The 12,249-nt window shown below is 45.5% G+C and overlaps 1 protein-coding gene across 5 annotated transcripts in view; it reads left to right on the top strand.

Moving 5' to 3' along the window:
• Window positions 1-12,249, top strand: part of LOC129869502 (protein Shroom2-like) — a 132,398-nt gene that overhangs the window by 82,112 nt on the left and 38,037 nt on the right. For 4 of the 5 annotated variants that reach the window (XM_055943963.1, XM_055943965.1, XM_055943964.1 and 1 more), the window contains 2 exons: window positions 2,217-2,299; window positions 11,290-11,973. In XM_055943963.1, the coding sequence (XP_055799938.1) occupies window positions 2,217-2,299; window positions 11,290-11,973 (767 nt within the window). The remainder of the gene's footprint in view (window positions 1-2,216; window positions 2,300-11,289; window positions 11,974-12,249) is intronic. The other variant, XM_055943967.1, reaches the window with a different exon arrangement.

Genomic DNA, 12,249 nt, shown 5'->3' on the forward strand with positions numbered 1-12,249 from the left:
CCATAACGATGCAACCTCCACCATGCTTGAAAATATGAAGAGTGGTACTCAGTGATGTGTTGTGTTGGATTTGCCCCAAACATAACACTTTGTATGTAGGACGTAATGTACAAATCTGTTTTACTTTAGTGTGCATGTTTTTGGAATATTTTTTATTTTGTACATCAGGGATCATCAACTAGATTCAGCTGCGGGCCGATTTCAATTCTGGAGCGGATGGTCAGGAGGCCAGAACATAATTACAAATAATTTGAAGACTGTAAATTTACCGCAAGAAGCCCAAACAAATATGTTTGACTGAATCATAATCATTTCAAACCTTGCTTCCATTAAACTCTGTTTTAAAGTCACCGTTGTCCTCATGGTGAAATCCCGAAGCGGTTTCCTTCCTCTCCGGCAACTGAGTTAGGAAGGACGCCTGTATCTTTGGATGGTGTATCAATATACCCTGTCACTACAAAGTGTAATGAATAACTTCACCATGTTCAAAGGGATATTCATCTGCTTTTTAAATGTTTACCCATCTACCAATCAGTGCCCCTCTTTGCGAGGCATTCGAAAACCTCCCTGGTCTTTGTAGTTTAATCTGTGCTTGAAATTCACTACTCGATTGAGCGCCCTAACAGATAATTGTATGTGTGGGGTACAGAGATGGGGTAGTCATTCAAAAATGATTGAACACTGAATGAGTCCATGCGTTTTATGTGACTTGTTAAACACATGTTTCCTCCTGAACTTATTGAGGCTTGCTCTAACAAAGGGGTTGAACTTATTTACTGAAGACATTTCTGCTTTTATTTTTTTCTTAATTAAAAAAAAAAAAGTGACATCAAATCCACTTTGACATTATGGGGTATTTTGTGTGGGCTAGTGACAAAACATCTCAATTGAATCCATTTTAAGTTCAGGCTGTAACACAACAAAATGTGGAAAAAGCAAAGGGTAAGTACTTTCTGAAGGCACTGTATGAGCTCATCTTGTGAGGACAAGTTGACTGAGTGAGTAATATAGTAAACAAATATTCATCCAGGTTAACACAGACACACCCTCAGATGAGATCACAAAACTGAAAACCTTCAGTAATCACTGACTGGATGTTTCACTAACGTACACGAATCTAAATCCCGTCTGTCTGTTGCTGCAGAGGTGAGGGTGGTTGTCTGTCTATCTGGCTGTCTGTCTTCAACAGTGGTGAGGGGTTTTGTCTGTCTCTGTCTGTTGCTGCAGTGGTGAGGGTTTTTGTCTGTCTCTGTCTGTTGCTGGAGAGGTGAGGGTTTTTGTCTGTCTCTGTCTGTTGCTGCAGTGGTGAGGGTTTTTGTCTGTCTCTGTCTGTTGCTGCAGAGGTGAGGGTTTTTGTCTGTCTCTGTCTGTTGCTGCAGTGGTTAGGGTTTTTGTCTGTCTGTCTGTTGCTGCAGTGGTGAGGGTTTTTGTCTGTCTCTGTCTGTTGCTGCAGAGGTGAGGGTTTTTGTCTGTCTCTGTCTGTTGCTGCAGAGGTGAGGGTTTTTGTCTGTCTCTGTCTGTTGCTGCAGAGGTTAGGGGTTTTGTCTGTCTCTGTCTGTTGCTGCAGTGGTGAGGGTTTTTGTCTGTCTCTGTCTGTTGCTGCAGAGGTGAGGGTTTTTGTCTGTCTCTGTCTGTTGCTGCAGAGGTGCGGGTTTTTGTCTGTCTCTGTCTGTTGCTACAGTGGTGAGGGTTGTTGTCAATGGGGAGGGTTCTAGTCTGATGGTGAGGGTTCTAGTCTAATGGTGAGGGTTCTAGTCTGATGGTGAGGGTTCTAGTCTGGTGGCGAGGGTTGCAGTCTATGGCGAGGGTTGCAGTCTATGGCGAGGGTTGCAGTCTATGGCGAGGGTTGTAATCTAATGGCGAGGGTTGTAGTCTGGTGGTGAGGGTTGCAGTCTATGGCGAGGGTTGCAGTCTATGGCGAGGGTTGTAGTCTGGTGGCGACGGTTGTAGTCTGGTGGCGAGGGTTGTAGTCTGGTGGTGAGGGTTGCAGTCTATGGCGAGGGTTGTAGTCTGGTGGCGAGGGTTGTAGTCTGGTGGCGAGGGTTGTAGTCTGGTGGTGAGGGTTGCAGTCTATGGCGAGGGTTCTAGTCTGGTGGCGAGGGTTGTAGTCTGGTGGCGAGGGTTGTAGTCTGGTGGCGAGGGTTCTAGTCTGGTGGCGAGGGTTCTAGTCTGATGGATGGTGAGTTTACAGCGTTTATGTTCTATCTTCCTCTCAGAGCCACGTTCCAGGGAGGAAGTCAGCAGAATATTCCCACCTGGACAGCCAACCTGCCCAACAGGACAACAACACCACTGTGAGGTGAGCATCTCATTAATATCCCTGCAGTTATACAGTTACACGACGTTTCTGTCTGGGGAACGTTGCTCTCATAGCAATCCTCCAAGGAGATATTTCAACTGGAGTGTTCAAGAGTTTTGTCTCGCCCGGTGAAACGGAGGATGGTCTTTAGTTACTGAGGAGAGTGCTGTTACAGGTGTACATCTCTTTTCAAAATGTTGTGATTGGCAGTCTTTGCTCTACTGGATCTATTGTCTCACCATGATAGACTCCCAATGGTAATGTCTGCTGTGAGGCTTTGCCAGTAGAGTAACCCTTCCCAAGGGTGTTCTCTGTCAGACCAGTGGTATGTAATGTAGCATGGCTGTAACCCTGTCAGACCAGTGGTACGTAATGTAGCATGGCTGTAACCCTGTCAGATCAGTGGTACGTAATGTAGCATGGCTGTAACCCTGTCAGACCAGTGGTAGGTAATGTAGCATGGCTGTAACCCTGTCAGACCAGTGGTACGTAATGTAGCATGGCTGTAACCCTGTCATACCAGTGGTACGTAATGTAGCATGGCTGTAACCCTGTCAGACCAGTGGTACGTAATGTAGCATGGCTGTAACCCTGTCAGACCAGTGGTATGTAATGTAGCATGGCTGTAACCCTGTCAGACCAGGGGTACGTAATGTAGCATGGCTGTAACCCTGTCAGACCAGTGATAGGTAATGTAGCATGGCTGTAACCCTGTCAGACCAGTGGTACGTAATGTAGCATGGCTGTAACCCTGTCATACCAGTGGTACGTAATGTAGCATGGCTGTAACCCTGTCAGACCAGCAGTATGTAATGTAGCATGGCTGTAACCCTGTCAGACCAGTGGTAGGTAATGTAGCATGGCTGTAACCCTGTCAGACCAGTGGTACGTAATGTAGCATGGCTGTAACCCTGTCAGACCAGTGGTACGTAATGTAGCATGGCTGTAACCCTGTCAGACCAGTGGTACGTAATGTAGCATGGCTGTAACCCTGTCAGACCAGTGGTATGTAATGTAGCATGGCTGTAACCCAGCTGTGACAACACACATTCGCTCTCTGGCCGACCGGCTGCTCATATGTCGTCATCAGACCTTCTGCTAGACCAGACCGGTCCGTCTGCTGCAGGCATGTGGGTCATTAGCTCTCTACCAGACCACCAAAATGGCCATTGTTCGGTTCAGCGGGGGAATCTGAAATATCATAGCCAGTCGTGGTTTAAAAATCGTTATTAAACCAAAGTGAGATTATTAAGCAACACTGAAGCATGCTTGAGAGCACCAGCTGTTCCGGATGACTGTGTGATCACGCTCTCCGCAGCCCATGTGAGTAAGACCTTTAAACAGGTCAACATTCACAAGGCCGCTGGGCCAGACGGATTGCCAGGACGTGTACTCCGAGCATGCACAGACCAACTGGCAAGTGACTTCACTGACATTTTCAATCTGTCCCTGGCTGAGTCTGTAATACCAACATGTTTCAAGCAGACCACCATAGTGCCTGTGCCCAAGAACACTAAGGTAACCTGCCTAAATCTAATTGACTACCGACCCGTAGCACTCACGTCTGTAGCCATGAAATGCTTTGAAAGACTGGTCATTGCTCACATCAACACCATTATCCTAGAAACCCTAGACCCACTCAATTTGCATACCGCCCCAACAGATCCACAGATGATGCGGTCTCTATTGCACTCCACACTGCCCTTTCCCACCTGGACAAAAGGAACACCTATGTGAGAATGCTATTCATTGACTACAGCTCAGCGTTCAACACCATAGTGCCCTCAAAAGCTCATCACTAAGCTAAGGACCCTGGGACAAAACACCTCCCTCTGCAACTGGATCCTGGACTTCCTGATGGGCCCCCAGGTGGTAAGGGTAGGCAACAACACATCCACCACGCTGATCCTCAACACTGGAGCTCCCCAGGGGTGCGTGATCAGTCCCCTCCTGTACTCCCTGTTCACTCATGACTGCGTGACCAAACATGACTCCAACACCATCATTAAGTTTGCTGACGACACAACTGTGGAAGGCCTGATCACCGACAACGATGAGACAGCCTATAGGGAGGAGGTCAGAGACCTGACAACGATGAGACAGTCTATAGGGAGGAGGTCAGAGACCTGACAACGATGAGACAGCCTATAGGGAGGAGGTCAGAGAACTGGCAGTGTGGTGCCAGGACAACAACCTCTCCCTCAACGTCAGCAAGACAAAGGAGATGATTGTGGACTACAGGAAAAGGAGGACCGAGCACGCCCCCATTCTCATCAACGGGGCTGTAGTGGAATATATCGAAAGCTTCAAGTTCCTTGGTGTCCACATCACCAACAAACTATCATGGTCCAAACATACCAAGACAGTCGTGAAGAGGGCACGACAAAAACTTTTCCCCCTCTGGAGAATGAAAAGATTTGGCATGGGTCCCCAGATCCTCAAAATATTTTACAGCTGCACCATCGAGAGCATCCTGACTGGTTGCATCACTGCCTGGTATGGTAACTGCTCGGCCTCCGACCGCAAGGCACTACAGAGGGTAGTGCGTACGGCCCAGTACATCACCGGGGCCAAGCTTCCTGCCATCCACGACCTCTATACCAGGCGGTGTCAGAGGAATGCCCTAAAAATTGTCAGACTCCAGCCACCGTAGTCAGAGTCATCTCTGCTACCGCATGGCAAGCTGTACCGGAGCGCCAAGTCTAGGTCCAAGAGGCTTCTAAACAGCTTCTACCCCCATGTCATGAGACTCCTGAACACCTAATCAAATGGCTACCCAGACTATTTGCACCCCCCCCCCCCCCCCCCCCCTCTTCTACGCTGCTGCTACTCTCTATTATCTATGCATAGTCACTTTAATAACTCTACCTACATGTACATATTACCTCAATTACCTCGACACCGGTGCCCCTGCACATTGACTCTGTACCGGTACCCCCTGTATATTCCCGCTATTGTTATTTACTGTTGCTCTTCAATTATTTGTCATTCTTATCTTTTACTTTTTAAAGGTATTTTCTTAACTGCATTGTTGGTTATTAAGGGCTTGTAAGTAAGGTCTACACCTGTTGTATTCAGCATTTCACTGTGAGGTCTACTACACCTGTTGTATTCAGCATTTCACTGTAAGGTCTACACCTGTTGTATTCAGCATTTCACTGTGAGGTCTACTACACCTGTTGTATTCAGCATTTCACTGTGAGGTCTACTACACCTGTTGTATTCAGCATTTCACTGTAAGGTCTACTACACCTGTTGTATTCAGCATTTCACTGTGAGGTCTACTACACCTGTTGTATTCAGCATTTCACTGTGAGGTCTACTACACCTGTTGTATTCAGCATTTCACTGTGAGGTCTACTACACCTGTTGTATTCAGCATTTCACTGTGAGGTCTACTACACCTGTTGTATTCAGCATTTCACTGTGAGGTCTACTACACCTGTTGTATTCAGCATTTCACTGTAAGGTCTACTACACCTGTTGTATTCAGCATTTCACTGTGAGGTCTACTACACCTGTTGTATTCAGCATTTCACTGTGAGGTCTACTACACCTGCTGTATTCGGCATTTCACTGTGAGGTCTACTACACCTGTTGTATTCGGCATTTCACTGTAAGGTCTACTACACCTGTTGTATTCAGCATTTCACTGTAAGGTCTACTACACCTGTTGTATTCAGCATTTCACTGTAAGGTCTCCTACACCTGTTGTATTCAGCATTTCACTGTAAGGTCTACTACACCTGTTGTATTCAGCATTTCACTGTAAGGTCTACTACACCTGTTGTATTCAGCATTTCACTGTGAGGTCTACTACACCTGTTGTATTCAGCATTTCACTGTGAGGTCTACTACACCTGTTGTATTCAGCATTTCACTGTGAGGTCTACTACACCTGTTGTATTCAGCATTTCACTGTGAGGTCTACTACACCTGTTGTATTCAGCATTTCACTGTAAGGTCTACTACACCTGTTGTATTCAGCATTTCACTGTAAGGTCTACTACACCTGTTGTATTCAGCATTTCACTGTGAGGTCTACTACACCTGTTGTATTCAGCATTTCACTGTGAGGTCTACTACACCTGTTGTATTCAGCATTTCACTGTGAGGTCTACTACACCTGTTGTATTCAGCATTTCACTGTAAGGTCTACTACACCTGTTGTATTCAGCATTTCACTGTAAGGTCTACTACACCTGTTGTATTCAGCATTTCACTGTAAGGTCTACTACACCTGTTGTATTCAGCATTTCACTGTAAGGTTTACTACACCTGTTGTATTCAGCATTTCACTGTAAGGTTTACTACACCTGTTGTATTCAGCATTTCACTGTAAGGTCTACTACACCTGTTGTATTCAGCATTTCACTGTGAGGTCTACTACACCTGTTGTATTCAGCATTTCACTGTGAGGCCTACTACACCTGTTGTATTCAGCATTTCACTGTAAGGTCTACTACACCTGTTGTATTCAGCATTTCACTGTAAGGTCTACTACACCTGTTGTATTCAGCATTTCACTGTAATGTCTACTACACCTGTTGTATTCAGCATTTCACTATAAGGTCTACTACACCTGTTGTATTCAGCATTTCACTGTAAGGTCTACTACACCTGTTGTATTCAGCATTTCACTGTGAGGTCTACTACACCTGTTGTATTCAGCATTTCACTGTAAGGTCTACTACACCTGTTGTATTCAGCATTTCACTGAGGTCTACTACACCTGTTGTATTCAGCATTTCACTGTGAGGTCTACTACACCTGTTGTATTCAGCATTTCACTGTGAGGTCTACACCTGTTGTATTCAGCATTTCACTGTGAGGTCTACACCTGTTGTATTCAGCATTTCACTGTGAGGTCTACTACACCTGTTGTATTCAGCATTTCACTGTAAGGTCTACTACACCTGTTGTATTCAGCATTTCACTGTGAGGTCTACTACACCTGTTGTATTCAGCATTTCACTGTGAGGTCTACTACACCTGTTGTATTCAGCATTTCACTGTGAGGTCTACTACACCTGTTGTATTCAGCATTTCACTGTGAGGTCTACTACACCTGTTGTATTCAGCATTTCACTGTGAGGTCTACTACACCTGTTGTATTCAGCATTTCACTGTGAGGTCTACTACACCTGTTGTATTCAGCATTTCACTGTGAGGTCGACTACACCTGTTGTATTCAGCATTTCACTGTAAGGTCTACTACACCTGTTGTATTCAGCATTTCACTGTGAGGTCTACTACACCTGTTGTATTCAGCATTTCACTGTGAGGTCTACTACACCTGTTGTATTCAGCATTTCACTGTCAGGTCTACTACACCTGTTGTATTCAGCATTTCACTGTGAGGTCTACTACACCTGTTGTATTCAGCATTTCACTGTGAGGTCTACTACACCTGTTGTATTCAGCATTTCACTGTAAGGTCTACTACACCTGTTGTATTCAGCATTTCACTGTAAGGTCTACTACACCTGTTGTATTCAGCATTTCACTGTGAGGTCTACTACACCTGTTGTATTCAGCATTTCACTGTGAGGTCTACTACACCTGTTGTATTCAGCATTTCACTGTGAGGTCTACTACACCTGTTGTATTCAGCATTTCACTGTGAGGTCTACTACACCTGTTGTATTCAGCATTTCACTGTGAGGTCTACTACACCTGTTGTATTCAGCATTTCACTGTAAGGTCTACTACACCTGTTGTATTCAGCATTTCACTGTGAGGTCTACTACACCTGTTGTATTCAGCATTTCACTGTGAGGTCTACTACACCTGTTATTTCACTGTGAGGTCTACTACACCTGTTGTATTCAGCATTTCACTGTGAGGTCTACTACACCTGTTGTATTCAACATTTCACTGTGAGGTCTACTACACCTGTTGTATTCAGCATTTCACTGTGAGGTCTACTACACCTGTTGTATTCAGCATTTCACTGTGAGGTCTACTACACCTGTTGTATTCAGCATTTCACTGTCAGGTCTACTACACCTGTTGTATTCAGCATTTCACTGTGAGGTCTACTACACCTGTTGTATTCAGCATTTCACTGTCAGGTCTACTACACCTGTTGTATTCAGCATTTCACTGTAAGGTCTACTACACCTGTTGTATTCAGCATTTCACTGTGAGGTCTACTACACCTGTTGTATTCAGCATTTCACTGTGAGGTCTACACCTGTTGTATTCAGCATTTCACTGTGAGGTCTACTACACCTGTTGTATTCAGCATTTCACTGTGAGGTCTACTACACCTGTTGTATTCAGCATTTCACTGTAAGGTCTACTACACCTGTTGTATTCAGCATTTCACTGTGAGGTCTACTACACCTGTTGTATTCAGCATTTCACTGTAAAGTCTACTACACCTGTTGTATTCAGCATTTCACTGAGGTCTACTACACCTGTTGTATTCAGCATTTCACTGTAAGGTCTACTACACCTGTTGTATTCAGCATTTCACTGTGAGGTCTACTACACCTGTTGTATTCAGCATTTCACTGTAAGGTCTACTACACCTGTTGTATTCAGCATTTCACTGTAAGGTCTACTACACCTGTTGTATTCAGCATTTCACTGTGAGGTCTACTACACCTGTTATTTCACTGTGAGGTCTACTACACCTGTTGTATACAGCATTTCACTGTGAGGTCTACTACACCTGTTGTATTCAGCATTTCACTGTGAGGTCTACTACACCTGTTGTATTCAGCATTTCACTGTAAGGTCTACTACACCTGTTGTATTCAGCATTTCACTGTAAGGTCTACTACACCTGTTGTATTCAGCATTTCACTGTGAGGTCTACTACACCTGTTGTATTCAGCATTTCACTGTGAGGTCTACTACACCTGTTGTATTCAGCATTTCACTGTAAGGTCTACTACACCTGTTGTATTCAGCATTTCACTGTAAGGTCTACTACACCTGTTGTATTCAGCATTTCACTGTGAGGTCTACTACACCTGTTGTATTCAGCATTTCACTGTGAGGTCTACTACACCTGTTGTATTCAGCATTTCACTGTGAGGTCTACTACACCTGTTGTATTCAGCATTTCACTGTAAGGTCTACACCTGTTGTATTCAGTATTTCACTGTCAGGTCTACTACACCTGTTGTATTCGGTGAATGTGACAAATAACATTTTATTTGATTTTGGGTAGGTGCAATGTACAGTACATTCGGAAAGTATTTAGACCCCTTTACTTTTTCCACATTTTGTTACGTTACAGACTTATTTTAAAATGGATAAAATAAAACCTTTCCTCATTCATCTACACACAATAATTGGGGGAGAAGGGCCTTGGTCAGGGAGGTGACCAAGAACCTGATGGTCACTCTGACAGAGCTCCAGAGTTCCTCTCTGGAGATGGTAGAACCTTCCAGAAGGACAATCATCTCTGCAGGAATCAACCAATCAGGCCTTTATGGTAGAGTGGCCAGAGGGAAGCCACTCCTCAGTAAAAGGCACGACAGCCCGCTTGGAGGTTGCCAAGAGGCACCTAAAGGACTCTGAGACCATGAGAAACAAGATTCTCTGGTCTGATGAAACCAAGATTGAACTCTTTAGCCTGAATGCCAAGCGTCACTTCTGGAGGAAACCTGACACTATCTCTACGGTGAAGCATGGTGGTGGCAGCATCATGCTGTGGGGATGTTTTTCAGGGACTAGGAAACTAGTCAGGATCGAGGGAAAGTTGAACAGAGCATTGTACAGAGAGATCCTTGATGAAAACCTGCTGCAGAGCTCTCAGGACCTCAGACTGGGGCGAAGGTTCACCTTCCAACAGGACAATGACCTTAAGCACACAGCCAAGACAATGCAGGAGTGGCTTCGGGACAAGTCTCTGAATGTCCTTGAGGCCCAGCCAGATCCCGGACTTGAACCTGATCGAACATCCCCGGAGACCTGAAAATAGGTGTGCAGCAACGCTCCCCATCCAACCTGACAGAGCTTGAGAGGATCTGCAGAGAAGAATGGGAGAAACTCCCCAAATACAGATTTGCCAAGCTTGTACTGAGTAAAGGGTCTGAATACTTATGTAAATGTGATTTATATAAATTTGCCAAAATGTTTTGACCTTTTTTTGCTTTGTCATTATGGGGTATTGTGATGTCATTATGTGGTATTGTGATGTCATTATGGGGTATTGTGATGTCATTATGGGGTATTGTGATGTCATTATGGGGTATTGTGATGTCATTATGGGGTATTGTGTGTAGATTGATGAGGGGGGGGGGGAACTATTTCATCCATTTTAGAATAAGGCTGTAACAAAATGTTAAGTCAAGGGGTCTAAATGCTTCCAGAATGCACTGTGTGTGTACTGTAATAGGCTACATATGGTTAACATGAAGTATGACACACACTGATCCTCTCTTTATACTCTACATATGTAGAAGTGTTTTGGTTGTGAACGTCCTCAGAGAGCCTTTGGGAGCAGGGACTGCTGCTATATTATCCATCTCCCAGAGGTCTGTTATAGGCCTGACCCCCATTTCCCCCTCAGACAGGAGCATTTTGTCCCACAGCCTTGAGCCATCGGCTTTGACATCCAAGGGTTAAAGATCTGAAAGAACAAGAGTGATCTGGGCCCGAGTGGCGTAGGAGGATAATTTATTCTCCTCTGTGACGGGGCTGTGGGAACACAAAACATGTCATCAGACTGGCAGCCCACAGTTTGCAGAGAGGAGTGTGTCCTGTCATGTCCTAGTTATTAGTTACAGTCATCATTACTTCAGTTAGCTGGTGTCAACATGACTTTCTCTGTTATGTGTATGTATACTGTGTGTGTGTGTGTGTGTGTATGTATACTGTGTGTGTGTGTGTATGTATACTGTGTGTGTGTGTGTGTGTGTGTGTGTGTGTGTGTGTGTGTGTGTGTGTGTGTGTGTGTGTGTGTGTGTGTATGTATACTGTGTGTTTGTGTGTGTGTCATATGAACAGTGTTTGACTATGCTTTCTCCCAGGTTATCTGACAGATGTCGTGTTGGAGAATTCAGAGGAAGCGTGAAGAGAGAGAAGGCTCTGGAACCTCTGGAGCTGAAAGACTTCCCAGAACCCCCTCCACCCGTGACCAACGAGGAGAGCCCTGACATCAGATCCACCGCTGCCCCCTTCGACCCCCTCCCTGTAACTTCTGCCCCCTGCCCTGCCTACCACAGACCCACATCCATCTCTTACCAGCCCCTGGAAACTGACCTCCCTCCCCCAGATGAGTCCTACACCGAGCCCCAGACCTCAATGCCCCAGCTTTATACCCAGCTCCAGTCTGGTACCAGGAGGAAGGGTCCGATCCCCCCACCCAGACAAGACCATTCAAGACATTCACAGAACGCCCACTCCCAGGAGTCTCTGTCTGGCTCTCAGGGCGGAGCTTCCGCCTCCCACGCCCCGGTCTCCTCCCACTCCCCAAGGGGGGATTCTGAGCAGAGCAGAGGATTGGTGGAGAGGGAGCAGGAGGCGGTACGCCAGGTAGTGCCATCCAATCCCGGTCCAGCCCTTCCTGCCCTGCCCAGTATGGAGTGCCATCGTTCTCCCTCTCCTCAGTTTGCTCCTCCTCAGCTGACAGACAAGCCTCCTGTCTCTCTCCAGCAGCACCATGACAACCCTGTCTCTCTCTCTGTCTGTCTGCACTATGACCAAAACGACAGGTATGATTAGACTTCACTCTCTGATCTAGTTGGGACTATGATAGATAGACGTTGGTGTTATCGGGCTGCTTGTAACTGGTTTGAGAATTATTTAAAAGACAGAACAGTGTGTATTTACTGACGGCATTAAATCGGGGTTTTTAGACATAACAAAAGGTGTCCCACAGGGTTTGATTCTTGGTCCAGTTGTTTTCACTACTTATATGAACAGCATTTGTACAAAACTGTAACTTTCATCTGTACGCAGACGCCACTGTTGTATGTCCTACTGCCCCT

Source organism: Salvelinus fontinalis, chromosome 14, assembly GCF_029448725.1.
Source record: "Salvelinus fontinalis isolate EN_2023a chromosome 14, ASM2944872v1, whole genome shotgun sequence".
Classification (NCBI taxonomy): domain Eukaryota; kingdom Metazoa; phylum Chordata; class Actinopteri; order Salmoniformes; family Salmonidae; genus Salvelinus; species Salvelinus fontinalis.